The 19970-nt window shown below is 39.4% G+C and overlaps 1 protein-coding gene across 2 annotated transcripts; it reads right to left on the reverse strand.

The window, feature by feature from the left end:
• Positions 1-268: 268 nt before the first annotated feature.
• On the reverse strand, positions 269-7945 carry PLK2 (polo like kinase 2). 2 transcript variants are annotated; one of them, XM_051991007.1, is made up of 16 exons: positions 7690-7945; positions 7369-7446; positions 6439-7135; positions 5579-5686; positions 5319-5435; positions 5036-5165; positions 4707-4794; positions 4133-4228; positions 3827-4025; positions 3578-3725; positions 3099-3196; positions 2575-2704; positions 1665-1905; positions 1395-1524; positions 1189-1299; positions 269-1077 (listed from the first exon to the last, which is right to left on the reverse strand). In XM_051991007.1, exons 3-16 carry the CDS (start codon positions 6739-6741, stop codon positions 886-888), a joined length of 2091 nt encoding a protein of 696 aa, XP_051846967.1. In that variant the 5' UTR covers positions 6742-7135; positions 7369-7446; positions 7690-7945; the 3' UTR covers positions 269-885. The 2 variants fall into 2 exon arrangements, with proteins under 2 accessions (XP_051846967.1, XP_051846959.1); XM_051990999.1 differs by having other exon boundaries at positions 7369-7945.
• Positions 7946-19970: the final 12025 nt, after the last annotated feature.

Raw genomic sequence — 19970 nt, forward strand, 5'->3', positions numbered from 1 at the left:
TGAAACAGAGATAGATATTTCTTAAGTCTGAGTCAGCATACAAGTGGAGGGAGGGAGAGAGACAAAATGTCAGTGGCTTACTAGTATCACCACATTATTGCTGGGGAGATGGGGGTAGGCATGGTTTTTTATCTGTACATTTTCCAAATACAGTCTACTGAGTAGTTCAGGAAAGTACATAATACCAGTCATCTGTCTGGCACCAACTCAAAACCCATTCTTTTGCCACCAATTTTTAAAGTCTAGATTTAAGACAGGAAAGCAAAGCTTCTGCTTTTCATTCTCTTTATTGCCAACAGTTTAAAATGGTCAACATCCCCCCCTCCAAAAAAAAAAGTTTAGGTAATAAATACTGCACTTTAGGCTGTAATAAATAACAAGTTTATTAACAAGGAATGCACTTCTCCAGCCACAAGTGTGGGTTATTTTTTGTCTTGAAAAATTAAAAGAAAAAAAAAATATGGCCATAGTTCACAGTTGGGCAGCCCAAAGCTGCTCTAGTTACAGCCGTTCAATAACATGGGAGCTTTCTCCCCCTCCCTCCCCTTCAGGAAGTGTATTCACAGTTCCAAGTCCTCTGACTGAAATGCTCTCTACAGAGAGAAGTTAAAAGTCAATGCATTTTTGCTGAGAAATTGTCCGAAAAACCTCTTAAACAGGTACATCAAGGAAAACTGCATTCTAGTACACTGTTTAATGGCATCCAAAGACAAGATTTTTTTTTTTTTTTATGCCTCAGTCTGGTCCCAGCCCAGCAGGCTGCAAAGAAATTGTTTTCGTACCACCACCTGTCCATCTTCAACATACTGATCATTCTCCTGCCTTCCCTTTCGTTCTCACAGTGAAATAAAAAAAAAGTCCTTTGGATTTAGACAGAAAAGTCCTTTAGTTACATCTTTGCAGCAACATGTTCAGTGCATATTCCATTCGGTTTTTTAATTCTAACGAACACCCAGTTATCAGCAAGGTTGTCAGCCTGAAGGTAGTGGATATCCTATCTTCATTGATATACGTCAGCAGATATTCCTCATTCTGGCTACAGATAATGATTTTTGTATGATCGTGGTAGAAGTTCACCTGTGTAAAATAAAGAAGAGGGGGGAAATGTAAGATCATTGTTAGATGACGCTAAGGAGAATTCTGAAGAGATGACCAGGGAAGTTATCATAGGCCTTTATCACTATTTACCTGAAAAGTGCCATCATTGAAGAGCATCATTAAGGCCTTGTCTGATTTTAACCACTGCAGCAAGTAGAGTCTTGGTCTCCTGATGTCTGTAACACTAGGTAGGTCTCCACCCTAAAAGACAGAAGAAGATTCAAGAAATTAGCCCTTGTATGGACAACTGTGATTGGCAAGAACATGTCGAATTCTGGGCAGTCTGGGCCACTTACATCCATGAGATTCTCTTCCATGTAGTGAGAGAAGTATTTTAGCACAGTCACTTGGCTGATGAATTGTTGAGGGGCATCGGTAGCTGGGAAAACAGAACATTGACCAAGCTCTGCATAGTAGTGGACTGTCCTAATAGACAAGAAGGGGAGGAAAGAAGAAAAAAGAAGAGTCAGGAAAACATGATTTCCTAGAAATGAGACTTTTAACAACAGTAAAAATAAATTTTAAAAAGAAAATGAATTGAGATTATAAATTTACTGAATAATTACTTTTTGTCAGGAAGGAGGCTCATATGGGCACCGTTGTTGAAGAGCACACCAACAGTGTGGTCTGACAGCTGATAACCAAAGCCATATTTATTTGAATAATCCACCCATTTGGTCACCCACTGGAATGAGGTGACCAATTGCTCTTTTGGAATAAAGTCAGCCTCTGGCATGTTTTCTAGACACCCTCGAAGTACTCTTGCCACTGTGTCTGCAACACTGCCCATGGTACTATCTTCAAGACCTGAAAAACATGAGATTGGAGTTTTAGAGATAATATTTTGTAATGGAATGGAAGATATGATTTATTAAAAGACTTTGGAGAAAGCTTGGTCTAAATCTAAGGTCTCAAGAACAAAACTTATACATTTTCTACTTTTGTTTTGGGCTTGTAGCTTTCCTATTCTGCAAATATTATTTACTCAAGGGATTTAGAGGTGAAAGGGACTTTAGAGATGTCCATAGGGTCACAGATTTAGATCTCAAAGGACACTCTAACTCATCTAGTTTGACCATTTTTTTTTTTTTTTACAGAACAGAAAACAAGAGACTTAAATGAGATAAACATCTTGTCTTTTGTAACACTAACAGGGGAAGGATCTGAATCCAGGTCCTGATTTCTATTTATCTACTACTCTACATTGTCTCAATGTTATTCAACCTTCTTAAATTTTCAGATCTGGAAATTGAGGCTAAACAACTACCTGACTTGCCATGGGTTACAAAAAGGAATAAATACTAGAGCTCTAATCTCATTATTCTGACTCCAAATATAGTATTTTTTCTCCTATATATTCTGTAGTAAGGAATTGCAATTCACCACAGGAAACATGTTCTAATTTGACACCGGCTAACTCAAGTCTTTAAGCATTTACATTTTCCAAGCATGAGTACCATTTTGTCATCTACTTACATTCACTGCTACTGCTGCAGCTGCCAAGAGTCCCTCTGACAATCATTCGAATCGCATCACCAATTTGCTGCTTGGAATCTACTGCAGGTGCTCCAGAGTTGGCAACAGTAGTGCTGGGTGGCTGGATCTCCTAAGAAGAGAGAGTCCTGCATTAAGAATTAAGCATCTGAATACATTTAATACTTCAACACTAAAGTGAAACTTTCAAAGCTTTGTGAGCAAGTGACAAGATTTAAAGTGGTGGGTGTTGGGGGAAGGAGACAAATTATGTAAGCCAGATTACTTGGCTTCTTATGTTTTGCACCATGTCAAAATAGAAGTGCCGGAATCAAGATTTTTAAAGGTGACAGGGCTGACTGGATGGAAAACACTTTTAGAACACCTAATGAAAAATGTTTTGTGATGGGTATTTTGCATGCTTGGACTGTGATAAATATAGAAGTTTAGTTAACACACAGGCTAAGCTTCAAGAATTATCAGCTTCAATCAAAGCAGGCAAATACTTTTTATTTTTTCCTACATACCTCATCCACTCTATGTTTGATGGGCTGTTGAGTTATCGATGTTTTCTTCAGATCATGTCTGAGCTTGTAAATTTCTTCATCTTCTTTAGCTAGTCTATCTGAAAATCAAGGAAAGAAGAGTATGAGCATGACTGCAATCCAATTTTTTCTTTTTTCTGATTTGTTTCTCCTTGTATTTTTTCAGCTTATGAACAACCATGAAAGAAACAGCATTATACAAATGTCATTGGTTGCAGTTAAATAAGTAATACATTCAACTGATTAATTAACAAAAAAGCTGCCAATCACAATAAATGCACCCAGAAAAACTAATTATACCATAACACATCTGTCTTTCTATGCATTGACAGCATATTCAAAGAGAACCTGAAATAAATTTATTCTCAACTTTACAATAAAAAGCTAATTATATTAAACAGAGTTTTCTAGAGCTAACATATACTTAAAAAAAAAATTCTAAGGGCTATGAAATAACTTACTATGTGTATCAAAATATCTTGCTTTTTCTTTTTTGCCACCAAAAAGAGCTGCAGCCGCTTTCTTGAAGAAATTCTTGGCGGGACTTGATAAGTGGAAATCTGGAACCGTATGACAGCAGCTAGAAGAAAGTCTATCTGGGGTAAAGCCCTGTAAAATGACAGGAAAAAAAAGGACAGTCAGAGAACTATAAGATGTCTGGAATGTTGTTGTGCCAACTTTGTTATGGCAGCAAGAGACAATGCACCAACCTGCAAGAAGAAGTCATGACGTATGATGTCATCTAAACTAGGGCGATCTTCAGGATTTTTGGACAACATGCTGGCTATTAAGTGCTTTGCAGGGGCCAGCAATGAAGATGGCATTGTATACCTGGCTTCCCTTATACACCTATAAGTTTCTTTGAGATTTGTCGTTTCAAATGGAGGTCTTCCTAGTAACATTGTATACCTAAGGAGTGAAACAAAACTTCCTTTAGGAAAGGTTGCATGCTCCTATTAAAGGTTTCTGAAAACTAAAATTCGTATTATGAATTTAGGATAGTACACCATACTTACATTACACAGCCTAAGGCCCAAATATCTGATTCACAGCCATGCCCTTGTTTATTGAGGACTTCAGGAGAGAGATAGTTTGGAGTGCCACAGATTGTTCTAAAAGACAAGAAAAATAATTTTTAAAAAAAGGTTAGGGAATTTCATTATTTTAAAAAGACAGATGAGATTTTTTCCCCCAAGTTAAGAGGGATGGAATTAAAAAAACCCAAATAACCAATGTCAAGGTACTATTTGCAATATGGTCCCGACCAGATGACCTTTGGGAATAAGCAGCACACAAATATATGAAGAGGAGATTGGATTTGCTACCTCAGGTCTACCAGTCTTAACAAACCAAGACCACTGTTTTCCCTTTAGGTAAACAAGGTTTTTTTAGTTTTAATATTCTGAACACATTTAGACTTCTTTTTTTGCCTCCTCTGAGTTTTCAGTTTATTAGAAGTCTTATGATTATGTGCTGTAGGTATTAAATGATTTAAATCAGTGTTCTGATTTGAAACAGAACATGGCTTAAATTTTCTTATTCTCTCTCATACCTATAGATTCTGGCGTAGTATGTCTTTTAGATTCTTACCTCCTTCTGTGTTCCAGTGGTTCCAACCTTGCTGCCAAGCCAAAGTCCCCCACTTTTAGTTCCATGGCTTCATTAATAAAGAAATTACCTAGAAATAAGTAAAGTCAAGAACATGATTCCTCCTTGATCATTCACAAGAGTCAAATACAGTTACTATTGAATATACAATGAAAGCATTTTTTTAAAAGGGTTTATTGCAAGATGATAGAGAGGGGGAAATGAAAGAGTGCATTCATTAGATCAAATAAAAAATAAAAAGCAGATGGGGGGAAAACAAAGGTACCCTACCCCCTTTGCCAATAAGATCAGTGTTTTAGGTACAAGCTTACCTAATTTAAGATCTCTGTGTAAGATTTCTTGTTCATGAAGGTATTTCAGACCTGACACAATCTGCCTGAGGTAGTATCGGACTTCTGGTTCTGTCAATACCTTTCTTGCTTTCAAGATATGAGCCATAGACTGAGGGGGGAAAAAGTTGTCAAAATTAGCTATTTGACTTTTACTTTTCATAGAAAATGAAATTTTTTTTTTTTACTATAAATGAATAATTTGAAAATCCCAGCAGTTTGGGGGCAAGTGAATTTCATGGACTTAGTTGTTTCTAATCCTTACCCTTCTACTGCAGTACTCCAGGAGAATATAAATGTTTTCTTTGTCTTCAAAGTAGTGGTAAAACTGTACCACATGCCTGTGATGAAGAATCCGGTGCAACTCTATTTCTTTGTCAATCTAAAAGAAAAAGCAAGATGTGCTCTATGAGCCTCACGTCACCTCTGAGGAGACAGTGCTTACACATGCAGAAGACATTTTCCTAAGAGGGAAGGGCCATTCTGCCACACAAAGAAAATATTTTAAACAACAGTCATACACACCTTTTCCCTTTGATGAGGCTTAGCTACACGGCTGTGAGGAATGATTTTTGCAGCATAGACTTTGTTATTTGTCAAATCTGTCATTTCATAACACTTTGCAAAGCCGCCCTAAAATGAGACAAAGATAGAAAATTAAGCTAAGCATGGGGGGGGGGGGAGAAAAAAGGGGGAAAACAGGAAAATGGACTCTTTTGTGGTTGGAGAGGAATCCTTTTTAAAGCACCTTGAAAGGGGTCAGACAGTTTCCTCGCCTCAGTAACAAAGATGGCTTTATAATGTTTTGGGAGTAGGGGAGACAGAGAAAGCTAAATTTAAGAAAGCAATCGTATTCAAGGAGTTTTCAGATAGAAGAATTATATGGAGAGGGGCATTACTCTTTCTACACAACCTTTTGGTCGGACAAAGACGGAAGGTTTCTACTTTTTTATTTTATAACCTAAAAGGCTTCAGGAAAGCCTGCCGGTGGAGCACAGGGTAGAGAAAAAGGCAGATGCTTCCATCACCCTTCCGCACAAAGCCCGGACCAGAAACAACACCAGGTGAAAGAACCAGGACACCAGGGCAGGAAGCAGCTGCTGCTGTTGCAGCTGCCCCGGGGCAGGGGCTGATGAGGAAATGGGAAGAAGGGGCCGGCGAGGAGGTGCTGCCCGAAACACCCAGGTAAACTGGTGCTATTGGGAGGACGAGGATTGCTGGAAAACCCTCATTTACCCTCATCTGAGCCATGGGGAGTGAGGGTCTCGCGTGGACTCTCATGAGACGAGGGTCCCACACTAGACCTTCACTCCCCCACCCTCGCAGTTCAATGCCCCTTCCATTTTCTCCTTTCCTCCTGCATCGCGCGCCCGGGTACCACTCACCTTCCCCAGCACCTTGCCCCGGCAGTAGCGCTTCCCCGTGGTGGGGTCGGTTATAATCCTTGAGACCTCGGTCCCGGAGTGCGAATGATGGTGATGATGGTGTGCAGACAGCTGGGTCTGGGGTTGCTGCTGCTGCGGTTGTGCCGCCGGCTGCTGCTGTTGCGACGGCGGCGGCAGCGGCTCCTCCGGCAGCTGCTGCTGCTTTTTCTTCCTAGACTCCCCAGCACAGGTTTTGCCCAGCGCCTGTTCGCACATCTTGGTTGTGCCGGCTGGCTGATAGGTGATCGTCCTCAGTAATTCCATCGCGTCTCCCTCGGCCTCGACCTTTGCGCCTCAGCCTCCTCGATGTCGGGGCGCTGCTCCCACCACCCAGGCTCTGAGCTGGTGCCGCGCTCCCGACTAGCCGAGCCCGTGTCCCAGCTATCACAGCTGCCCAGCCCCGGATAAATGCGCGCGTTCGACTTGTGCGAGTGGAACGGTCGGGCGCTGTGGTTTTATAAGTAGGGGCGGTTCGAAAGGGGGTGGGAACTTGAGAAGGGGCGAGACGTCACAAAGAACGGCCCGCCCACCCTCGCCATTCTAAGGGGAGCCACTGGCTTTGGAGGTGCGCTGGGGGTGCGTGTTGTAGCCACCCCGAGCGCTCGCGGCCGAGGCTTAGGCTGTTCCTCCTTGATTCGCTGTAGTCCGTGGACCCCAGCTGGAAGAGGGGAGGGGAGGGAAAATAAAGGAGAGAAAAGGGGACCACCGGCTAGGTTACGGGAAAGCTCCCCTGCTGGGAAGATTGCTGGTCACTACGTTAGAACTCTCTAAGGGACATAAAATGCAAATAGAAGTGGCAGCCATCCCTGCCCTCCCCGACCCCCTGCCACCTCCAGCTTCCTATCTCCCATCCACCCCCACGGTTAACACACACAGACACATACACGCTACCTCTTCCAAGATGAAGATTACAAAGTGGAGGAAAGCTAGCGATCTGAGCCTTGTCTCTCATGCAAACTCACACTGCTGCTGCCTGTTAAAGCGATAACTGGGGCTAAAACGAGGGGTCGGATTTCTCCCTGTTTACTGCCCTCTTCCCCCACACCCTTCTGAAAGATGAGGTCGGAGATGCCCTTTCTTAGAAAGCCACGTACTTCCATCCAAAGCAAACGCCACTTTGGGGAGTGCTGGAGGATAGTTTCAATTCCAACCGCCCCCACCTCTTAACCCCAGCTGACTTTAATTTCCCTGGGTTTAAAAAGTAATGGTAACTTGCTGAAGCGAAGTCTTCTTGGTGTTGTTGGGGGCTGTTTCTTGAGAGGTCTGTAGAAAACTTGCTGGACTTTTTTTTTTTTTTCGGGAAGAGGATGGTTCCAGTATTTCAGTAGAAATGATGAAATAAAAGGATAAGCAGTGTCGATTTTATCCCAAACTCATTACCACTGGATCTCTGCAAGGACGGAACTGGAGGCTCCCCTGATCTAATCTCTCTCGCCCTGCTCTGCCTATGCCTCTTCCTAGTTCTAAAGTTCCAGAGGTTTCAGAAGCGTCCTAAATGGGGGTGGGGCAGGGCGGGGGGAGAACGTGCGTGGTCTTTGCGGGTCTTGATCTCTATGTCGTTTTCGTCACATTATTCATTTCGGCCTTCGGGTCACGGGGGCCTAGCCAGAATCCTGGGGACGGGAATGCGGCTTGAGGTGGGGATAGGGTTGGGGGAGGGGAAAGTGGGGGAAGTGCTGGTAAGTCTGCGATTAGGTTTGAAGGTACTCTAAGTGAGAGAAATGAGAAGTGCTTCTGTCACCTTTGCCTGTTAGAATACTTTGAAGTCAAGAGCGCCCTCTCCTGGAATATTACTAGCTGTCCTGATATAAATAGTGACAATCTACATACACGTTAGGGAATTAACACATTGTTGAAAGTCTTACAGACTGATGGCCAATCACTCACTCCACCTTTTCTCCCTTCCCCCTTCCTTTTGTTTCCTCATTTCATGTTTCTCTCTCCCTCTTCCCATTAACTCGTTTTATTGCTGGAATTTAAACCTTCTTTCTTTCTTTTTTTAAAAGAGTGTTTATCAAGTAGCTTTTGACTGTTCTTTTATTTAAAGAAAAGGGAGTTTAAAATTTCACCAAAATAAGTTATATTGCTTTTTATTTCTATATAGACTTCTTGCCAGGGGGCTTTAATGAGAGAAGGAAGAGGAGGAATATTAGGTGAGTTCAATGAGAGAAGGAGGGATGAAAACAAAAACAACCCAAATCTTAAGTAGTTATTGATTGTGGAAATCATTTAGCGAATTCATACATCATTCAGCTTTTTTATGTACTTCGTGTCAAACCACAGTTTTGCTATTTATTGAATTTTTCTGTCTAACTCTTTAATAGAAACTTTTAACCTGTGGTCCAGTAAACTTTTTTTCAGAGAGATATTTTGATAACTATTTTAATACAATTTATTTCCTCTTTAATCCTATATATATGTATATACATACATACATACATATATATATATACATACATACATACATATATATATATTAAGGTCCAGAAATAAGGATATAGGCTACATACTTAAAATTAGACTTCATTGTATATATATAATTTTATTCATTTAAAGTTCTAAGAAGGCTTCCATAGTCTTCATCAGACTGCTTAGGTCCATGAAACACAAAAAGTTAAGGACCCATGAAGTTTAAAATATAAATAAGCATGCTAACAAGAGGCACATGCCTCCACATTTTTTTCTTTCCAAGGTCACAATAGTTGCAGTCCTAAAGTCATCATTATCATAAATTCACATAACCAGAAGAAAAACTATAACCTCCAGGCAGAGAACATATGGTAAGCAATAAAACAAAGTTGTCAAAAGTTACTGCAAAATGGTAGAATGGGAGTCCCCTGTTTGATTTCAAAAGGGGAAGAGAAAGATCTTTCCAGTGTTCATTTTCCTTTCTTCCTTTATAACACAGTCTCTGACAAGTCTGGACTTGTCTGGGTGAACTGAAATCTTTTTTTTTTTTTCCTATATTAATAGACTTTGAACTGCATTTTAGGAAGGAGAATGAATTCTTGAATTTCCCTTCCCTCATAGGTTATCTTGGGGGAAGAGGAGTTTCCCTTCTCAGGCAACTTTCAACTAATTGCCAAATTGTTTTCCATTTTGAACTATATCACTTTAATAAACTATAGTTTCATATATATACTAGTACAATGCATTTCAATACTGCTGAATAGCATTAATTGATTTAAAAGGCTGTTTTATTGACAGTATCATTCTTAAAGAATATGTAAGGCATAAAATATGAAAGGCATAGAATACCATGAACTTTGACACATATTACAAAGTATATTTAAATATATATTCTTCATTATATTTCAATATGTATTTAAAGGAGAACACTTAATGTTACACATGAAATTTATGTCCTGGGTCTCAAACATACAAGTGTTTTAATAAATATTAAAATCTATTTTGTTCATAATTTTTTAATAATCTGATTAGTTACAGTAATCATTTTCTAGCTTCATGGTGCCACCATGTGGACAGAGAAAAAAATGCAGCATAGAAAATAATGCAAAAGATTATAATATAGTCCATAGAGGAAGGAAATAATAAGCACTTATATATTATATACTATGTGGCAGACACTTTACAAGTATTATCTCATTAAATCCTCACAACAACTCAGCAAGATAAATGCTGTTATTGTCTCTGTTTTATAGTTGAAAAAACTGAGATAAATCAAAGGTAAGTGATTTGCTCAAGGTTACAAAGCTAATATCTGAGGCCAAATTTGAATTCAGACCTTCCTAATTCCAAGTCTGATTTTCTATTCACTGTGCCATCTAGCTGCCTAGAATTTGGTGCTGAAAGACATCTTAGGGATTTTTCTAGTACCTCATGTTTACATATGAACAGACACTGTCACTCAACAAGGTCACACAGATAGAAAGTAGCAGAGCTAGCATCCAAACCCAGACTTATTTATTTATCATTTTTATTTCAGTGCTCCTGCCAAAGAATACAGAGAAGAAGAATGACAAAGATAGGAAAACAACCAAGAGAATGTGGTTCCTTATAAAATGGCAGATGGAAAGGATAGTCAGCATTTTCAAAAACTGCAGAGATGTCCATGAAGAGAATATTGGAGAAGAAGCTAATGAATTTGGAGATAAGGTCACTGGTAAAAACAAGCAAAAAAAAAAAAAAGTAGTGGATTGGAGGGAACAGTAGCTGAATTGTAAGAAAATAAGATGTAAGTGGGTGGTAGGACAAATGAATATAAACTACTTTTAAAAAGAAGCTTGGCAGTGAACAGGAGAGAGATATTAAATAGCTTGAGGCAGGGATGTGGTAGAGTAGATAAAGTGATAAGCCTGAAGACTTGAGTCCAATATAACTTTAGAAACTTATTAGTTGTGTGATTTGAACAAGCTGTTTAACTTCTATTTACCTAAGTTTCCTCAACTATAAAAATGGAGATACCTATCTCATTGGATTGATAGAAAGATTAAATGAGATAATGTTTGTAAAGTGCCTTGCACATAGCAGGTTTTTAATGAAGGCTTGTTTCCTTCTCATCTGTTTCAGTTTCAGAGGTATTGATAGAATACTAATGATACCTAGATCCAAACTTATAGAAGAGGAAATTGAGGCCCTTTAATGGACTAACTGATGTGGAAATGACCTTTTATATTACTTAGACTAGTTTTTCTTTTTCGTTTTGGGGAAACTGAGACTAAGAGAATTTAAGTAACTTTCCCAAGCTGCAAATGAAACTCTATAATCATTTCATTTATATCATACTGAAATATCATAGACTGTACTATTTTGTTCTCATAATGGACACCAAGTATATGTTCTATTTGATAGCAAACTACAAAAAATAGAATGAGAGAATTGGATTTCACTGTGTCATGATTGACTGCTCAAATTAAGTACTTTATTGGTCTAAGTAAAGGTTATCCCTGGATATAGGCTAGATCCTTAAAATTAGACTTCATTGTATTACAGTTTTTCTCAACCTAAGAATAAAGGAAATCTCTACAGGACTTGAAAGAATGAAAATTTTCCTTTTGCACAGATCACTTTCAGTGATTAAGCAGTTTCTCTTTGAATCTGGTCTAAGGTGAATTAGAAAGAGAAAGAGAAAGACAGTTATGGAGGAAGGATTAAACAGTGCTAGTTTATTCATTTTTTTCTTCTTAAAAAGGGAAGTCAAGTCAATGAGGGTTGAGGTGACCAAGGTCAGCACAAGGAGTCAATGGAGGGATTCACATCCTATAAGTCTCTAAACCCATCAAATTCCAGGTATAAAATTAAGCAATAATAAAAGTTAAACAAACTACTTCCTCCCCCCCTCCCCATGAGTCTTTATAAATCTTAAAGATATCATAAAAAGATTGGTTTAAGAGTTCAGAAAATGGATTCCTGTCTTAGATATGCTACTAATTTATTGGGTATTCTTCAACATCTCATTCTACTCCTGTAGGCTTGTTTCTTAAATGAGGGGGTTGAACTGGGTCACTTCAAAGGTCCCTTACTAGTTAGCATTGAATAAAGTAAGAGTTTGTTTTGAATAAATTCCAGTACTCTTCAAACAAAATGATATCCAACTCCAGTGATTTCAAGCAATGAATGAAAAGTTTATTAATTTTAATAAAATTTAATAGGGAAAATGTTTTTTCAGGGCAGTGTAAATGATAAAAGAACCCCGATTTCTATTTATTTGCTTTGCCCTATGGCTTTCAAAGTTAACTATAGACTTAGGCCTCCCTCTGCTGGTGAAACCTACCCATTACAGCAACTCCAAAAGGTTTAAATAATTTTATTGAAAGCATATCTTTAACCAATTTTTGCTTGTTCTTGTACAGCAAAAACAAACAAATAAAGCACCCTATTTTTTAAAATGAAATTTCCATCTGAGCAGAATTTTAAGATATTTGATGTTCTTAGGTCAATTTGTTTAAACTTTCTAATTTTTGAAACTTACTTCAATGATATGATTTTATCAATGTAGGTAATCTCCCAACTTGTCAGGGCCTTTTTGTGTTCATTGGAAAGATTTCACTCTTATTTCCACAGATACACTCAAAGAGAATGAGGAAGGATTAAGAAAGTTTAGAAATACTAAAGTTTAAAATAAGCTGAAAGTGATAGGAAAGCATAAAATCAAACCAAACCAAACAAACAAAAAAAAAAGAGTGTAAGGTGGCTGTTGTTTTAGGCAAGAAATAACCAGTTTTCTACTCAAAGCTTTTTTTTTTTTAAATTCCGTTTTATCTGCCAAAGATTCTTAATAGGTTCTAAACTGGAAAAAAATTTAATAAAAATGGTTGATGGAGAGTTGAAGCTCAAGATTAAATCTTCCTTCCCCCAAGTCCTCAGCCAATATGGGGTAAACTCAGGATTTAACTGTCTCTAGTATCTAACAGATTCTGACCTCCCTGACTTGGCTTCAATTTAAAAGCATAAAACTTCCCAACTACATGAAATCTGAACTTCATAGATATGGTGAGTGCCTAAGACCATGTGATTCACTATACCCTAATGATTTTGTTTTCAAATTGAGACAAGGAGGGGCCACAATCGAAGAATTCTTTTTGTATGTTTTTTCCCCCTGAATTTGAAGTAGATGAAGCCTTAACTCGATTCTCACAACTGTCTTGAAAGATCTCGCCTCATCTTGTTCAGTCCCGCTCTTTATTTGTACACTGAGATCTCTTCAAATTTTTGTAACATAACTTCACATTTCCTATCTAGTTCTTAGCTATCAATCAAAAGATCTACAACTGCTTGAAGTCTAATTGTCCTGTTCAACACATATATAAATATATATATATAGGTCTATATCCCCAACTTCCATCTTGAGCCCAGGTGTCTGGTTCATACTCTTTAACTATTTTTTCTGGAGGCCAAGCGTCACCCCAGCCATTTGCATCTCCAGTCTGAGTAATGGAGGTATCTAAACCCGTTTTCCTGTTCCCAAATCATCGTACAACTGAATCCCTAAATATTGGTTTGCCTGTTCAGGAAGAAAGAAAAATTTTGGCCTTATTAGTGTAATATAGCAAATCTTTGTCCAATTAAGAGGTAGGTGAGTATAGGCAGTTAAGCCAGAGATCCAATAATGACCCTTTAGAGCAGGTTGTTCCCTCAAAAATATGTTTGAACTATTCCTTGTAAAAGGGTAATATTGCTGGTCTCTCGTCCCTAGAGGACCTCCCTCTACAAAGGTAACATACTGATACATAAACCTTGCTCCTTCCTCCAACTACAATTGGCAACTGGCCATCGACGTGTTAGGTTAGAAGTACTCCAAAATGTGGGAAACAGAGTCCCAAGTTTCCCAGGTGTCCCTGGGACATTATACCAACCCTACTGATAACTGTACCCAATGTATATGTTCCCTTTCCTCTTATTCTCTTTTATACAACTTAATACATCCCACTCTATTTCATTACACTCAGCAGTAGTAACTTATTGATAGCAATATCCTTGCTTTTCTCCTGTTTCTGGGAGAGCATCCAAGGTATAACTTTTCCAATCTTCCCCACATTTCAATTGAGGATTCTTCCCCATGTCCCACCAATTATTTAGACATTTTTGTACAATCAGTTGTCTCTGACTTCAGGTCTATTCTCGAATAAGTCTATTCACATACACTATTTCCTAGCTTCAAACTTTGCCCTGTCTTTTTTAAGCAGTATTTCCCTTTCTTATCTTCTGTCAATGGCCACTAATGTTTCTCTTTTAAGTTCCAGACCAGTCCCATTATGAATTTGGGATCGGTTACTAAGGATCCAGGCTGGGCTCAAAGGGACAGGTACTCAATTGTTGAGATCCACCACAGATCCAACAATTTGATAAGTTAAAAGTTCTCCCTATATTCTGCATGAGCAGGAGGAACTGGTTCTCATCTCTGGAAGGTAAAGGTCTGATTTCTATGGCTATCATGAGGAAATAGGTAAACCCAAAGCTCAGGGAAAGCCCCATGAGGGTTTCCGAAAGTAATTAATGTAAGAAAAGAAAAGTCATACAGTTACAATGCACTGGATTCAGAATTTGTGTCCCATTCAGTGGAGGTCCCTCCTCAAATTACATTTGAGATCTTCCCATCTTCAACTGTCCACTTGGATAAAGGTGGCGCCACAGGCCCTTTTGTTCTGGTGTGGTGTGTCCAGCCTCGTTCCTGGGTGCGAATTGCAGTGTCCAAGGTCAGTATCACCTGGTAGGGTCCTTCCCAATACGGAGTCAGCTTCTCATCCTTCCAGGAACAGGGATCAACACCCAATCTCAACCTGAATTCTATGAAGAAGGAAACCTAGAGGAGTCTGAGCTATTAACTCTTTTGTTAAAGTTCTTGTAAATGTCTTAGCAATGACTTAACATATCTCTTAGGAAATGCATCCTTTGTCTCTAAAATAGGGTCCTAGTTTCCCATATAAGCCTGGAAAAGATGATTGTACAATAATTCACAAGGTGAAAGACCAATATCTCTATGTGACTTGGTTCTGATTCTGACCACAGCGAGAGGAAGGCATTTAGTCAAGGTAGTTGGGTCTCTAAAGATAATTTAGTCAGTTGCCATTTTATTTCTTGATTCACCCTTTTTATTTTCCCAGAAGAGGGAGGATGCCAAGGAGTGTGGAGATCACAAGTGATTTCTAAAGCCCCAATACTTGGGCAGAAAAATGTGTTCGCTGATCTGAGTCTATCCTCTCCACTACTCCATATCTGGGAATAATGTGTTCTAATAAGACCTTACTCACTGTTGAGGCAGTTGCTCGAGCTGAGGGGAATGGCTCCACCCATGAGGTCAGATGGTTCACTATGACCAGCAAGTATTTGAGGCAACCCACTGGTGGCAGCTCAGTGAAGTCCACCTGGATACTCTTTAGAATGGTCCGATTCTTGGAGGTTGTCCCCCTTTTGGGATCTGCTGTTGAGCAAATGATACAGCCGTCCACCAGTTGTTCGGCCATAGTATATACGCCAAGGAAAACATACCTTGTCAGCACAGCATCACACAGGTTTTGGACATCCCAGTGACTGCCCTGGTACAGTTACTGAAGGACCTGCGTCATACTAGCTTTGGTCAGTACCTCTCTGCCATCAGGTAAGAGCCATTGTCCTTCCGAGTTCCCAACTGCTCTGAGAGTCTAGGCCTTCTCTTTTTCCTTCTGAGTAAAACAGAGAGGGTAGACTGGGGGAAATACAGGTATCAAGGCCATTATATGAGAAATCTCCTGGTCTCCAGCTCCCTTGGTCTCCTCATCTGCTAATCTATTTCCCCTTGCCTCAAAAGAATTTCCCATCCGATGTCCCTTAATAATTTCAAGGCTTGATTTAAGGTGTAATGCCAAAGAAACTGAGCAAAACAGAGGTTAGAGACCAATTCAATAGTTTATTAAATGGAGAGAGACACTGGGACCTGGGATCTTGGTCCCAGGGCTACTCGAGACTATGATCTCAAAGAATCCAGCTCTGAGTACTGGGACAGCAAGCTTTTTTATAAGATAACAAGAACAGTGACATAATGGGGGCGGTACCTAGGTGGGGATAACCTAAAGGTGGGGAGGTTACTGATATTCTAATGATGTCTAAATGGATAAACCTTTATCCTGTCAAACGTTAAGAAGGAATATAAAACCATCATCTCGTCAACCGTTCAAGAGGGAATGATTATGGCCTGGGGTTTTGGGGCAGAGCAACTGAGATAGACCTTTATCTCATCAAACATTAAGAGGGAAAAGTTATAACCTGAGGCAGAATAACTAAATAGGACAATTGGAGAGACTGGGTCAAGACATTAAAAGGGAACTTTGGTACAACATTGGCATACAATTCACAAGTTTGAGCCGACCAATGAGCAGGTAGATTGACCTTGGTGAATGAGATAAGGTGAGATCTTTCAAGACAGTTGTGCAAATCAAGTAAAGCTTCATCTATTTCAAAGTTTGAGTAGGCCTGGAGGACTTTTAAGCATTAAGTCAAGGGCATACTTAAAGTGTCTCCTCCCTGCTATTCTCCTAAGGGCATACTTAAAGTCTCCTTCCTGCCATCCTCCTAAGGACATACTTAAAGTCTCCTCCCTGTTATCCCCCTAAGGACATACTTAAAGTCTCCTCCCTGTTATCCCCCTAAGGGCATACTTAAATCCCCTTCTTGCTATCCTCCCTATTTCAACCAAATATGGGCAACTATGTACTTATTGGTCAAGTTCAATTTCTTGGGTAGTTCACGAATTTAGAATGTAAGATCCTCAACCAATAAAGATGAGGGTCAGTGGTGGGAGGGGGAATTTGCGTTAGGGATTAAAAGCCCTGCCCCTGCCCCCTATGGTGCTTCCTCCCTTCCACATCAATGGGTGGGACGCCCGATTCTCTCAAGAACTTTGCTTTGCTTCTAGAGATCTCTCCAGTCTTTTTTAAATGGTTTCTGACCCACACATTGGTAACAGTGGAAGTTTTATCTCAAAACCCATTTTTTCTTTTCCCATCTACCATCCTACAAGAGTCATCTATAAACCAATTTACTCCCCCAGGCATTGGGGATTCTTGTAAAACCTCTCTTATTTTTGTTTGAAAATCAATTAACTCTAAACAACAATGTTCCTCTCTGGGAGATGGTTCTGTTCCAGGGGACAAAAAGGAGGCAGGATTAAGATTATTAACATTCTGGAATCTGTGAGCCATCTCCCAGCTCTCTAATTTAATATTGTTCTTACTTGTGTGGGATACTTACTATAACCCTGCCTGCAAAGGAGAGCTTCTACCAAGAGAGCAGTAGCAGCTACTGCTTATTCACAGGTCAGCCATCCTTTGGCTACCGGATCTAATACTTTAGAAAGGAAAGCCACTGGTCAGGAGCAAAGGATCAGTAATGCAACCTGGGCAGCTGATCCTATAAGCCTCCTTCCCTTCACCTGGAGTGTATTCCCCTTCATTTCATTTTCTCTGCGTATTTAATGGGGAATTGTTTGGGTGTCAAAAGTTCTCTTTTCCATATAGTCCCCTCCCCCATGATCATGCAAAACATGAAAAATGCATCTGAAGACAATATAGATCTTTGATAAGTAAATCAGGGGCCTAGGATTGGGGTTCCAGAGATAGCCCTGCCTTCCATCAACATGCAGTGTAAAAGGCTCTAGGCAAATTAGTTTAACTTTTAGGGTCCTAAAAAAACCTTAGCCTAATCAGGGCTTGATGAGATTCCCAGCTTTCTCTCAAAGAACAAAAGGCAAAGTGGGAGTGGCCCCAAGTACTTCGGAGAAGTAAGCCTTTAGATAAAGAAACTCTAGCTCCAGGAAGTAAAAAGGTTAAAAGATTAATAGCAGCAATCAATCTGGGCTGCAAATTAAAGTATCTACATACTTGTATATTGCACTAACCACTTGTTCTGATTACAGACATTTGCTGTAAGAGGAAAAATCAGGGACATGATTATTTAAGTCAGTTTTACTTCAGATAACTGTTCTAAGTTTTAACCATTCCACCTTATGATCTATGCAGATAGTTACCTGAATTCAAAACTGCAAGTAAATATTAGCCTCAGTCCCAAAAGATTTTATCTCTGACGACAATTATCACTAATCAAGGCTTCAGATGAATCTAGTTCAAGAATCACAGTAAAGGGTTCATCCTAGAAAGTTCACAGCTTATGCAGCTTATCTTTCATATCTAAGTAGATGGTTTTAAGTTTAACATTACATAGATCATTTTGCCTTTTAAAATACTCAAATGCAAAGAAAAATTCTAAATCGCATGTTGTCCATCCCATTTCCACATAAAAGAAACTTTCAGATCTTTAAGATTTAACATTAATATTCTCTTCATTATAATAAAGAATTAAATTTTTGGAAATAATCCTATCAAATTATCATATCAGATTAAAATCCTATTCTAGGGTTTGTTTGTTTTTTATCATATTCCTTAAACAAGGAGACTGTCATGCACATAAACATTAAATAATTTGCTTTAGAAAGATGGAATCTTAGTAGAAATAAATTGCTTTCAGATAACTTACAGTTCCAACAAACTTCTTAGAGCAGCTATAGACTTGAAAAAAAAATAAAACATTCAGTTATTAACACCATATAAATGTAGGCTCTTCCTTTAAACAGTAGAAGCAATTAATATCTGAACCAGCAAGAAGTTGTTAAAAAGCCACCATACTTAATGGGAGAGGGGTATTAGATCACCTGACAAGGTCTCTCTCTCTCCACGTGGCCACCCTTCCCCCACTCCACCATGCTTCCCCACCCTATCTTGTCACAGCTAACCTTTTTAGGGTGCCATTTCCCCAGGATCCAATCTGCCGGTTCAATTTCCTATAGCAAATGATAAATTCACTAGGGAATTGTGTTTTTTTCTTCCCCATTTCTGGAAAGCTATTTTCTTTCTTCTTCCTTCTCTCACACCATCTCTTCCTGTCCCATCTCTCTTTCTCTCCTTCCAAAGCTTACTTGCTCAAACCCTCTCCGGCATAGGTTAAACACCCCCAAACCAATACTAGATGCTCCATTTAAACTATTATTTGCTTTTGCAAATCAATCTTTCTTGTCCCTTGTCTTTAAGTCAAAGAGAAAAAAAATTTAAACTTTAAACTTAAAGGTTCACAAATAACTGAACCAAATTCCATAAAACTTACACATGCCCAACAGAGCTGACACATTTTTAACCCAATACCTCTAAAAAAACAACATATCATCTAAGCAGCCTCCCCTACGGTAAGCTACCAGCACTTTGTTTTAATAAGCTATATTTTAACTTAAAATCCCAAACACGGCTTTAAATTCCAATAACATAAAATCAACACTATAAAGCCATCATATTTAAAACAATGAATTTCACTAAATAGCAGTTTCTTTCCCCTGGTCCCACATGGTCCTACTGCAGGTCAGGACATGTGGGAGGGAAAGGAAAGAAGCCACCATCTTCACTCTCTCGATCCCACATACTTCCCCTGTGTGTAGGGTGATTGAGCTTCCAATTGGGATCTGCTAAAGGCATTTCTGGTCAGCTGAAACTACTCCTGCAGCTGAAGGGTTTCTCCTGTCCCACTCCTTCATAGCTGTACCTTTAATTAGTCCCCTCTCCTCTTGTGAGAAGAGAGAATTCAAAACAGACCTAAGTTCTCCTCCTGGCCCGGGAGGGCCCTTGGAGGGGCTGATGGAATTAAATCCTTTCCTTCTCTTTCAGGTACAAATTCAGTCTTTGACACACCGGGTCTTCAATAGTGCCTTCCCCAATATCTTTGTCACCCCAGACAAAACAATTCCTTATCACCTTTTTCTTTTTCCTTATATATTTTGGCAGTTTGTTCCAATTACTTAATTTGTCATCCAAGGGACTATCTACCAGTATTTTCTGATCATTTTTCTCATTTCTCTCCTTGAGGGCTGGCTGGGACTAGCTAAATTCCAAAACTCCCAAACACACCAATTGTCTTCAGTCACCCAAGAAGGCCTAGCCAAGCCTAGCCTGCCAGAGACCCCACCAGAGTCTGTAAGACTCAAGGGCCTCACAGGATGCTATTCAGAGACCCCTCTA

The sequence above is a fragment of the Antechinus flavipes genome, chromosome 1 (genome assembly GCF_016432865.1).
Source record: "Antechinus flavipes isolate AdamAnt ecotype Samford, QLD, Australia chromosome 1, AdamAnt_v2, whole genome shotgun sequence".
NCBI classification, from domain to species: Eukaryota; Metazoa; Chordata; class Mammalia; order Dasyuromorphia; family Dasyuridae; genus Antechinus; species Antechinus flavipes.

Coding starts and splice junctions, on each gene's coding strand:
- PLK2 (XM_051991007.1), bottom strand. CDS start 6,741: ATGGAATTACTGAGGACGATCACCTATCAGCCAGCCGGCACAACCAAG. Junction 4,795..5,035: donor ACACAGAGATCTTAAATTAG/GTAAGCTTGTAC, acceptor ACTTATTTCTAG/GTAATTTCTTTATTAATGAA. Junction 2,705..3,098: donor TCAAACATAGAGTGGATGAG/GTATGTAGGAAA, acceptor CTCTCTTCTTAG/GAGATCCAGCCACCCAGCAC.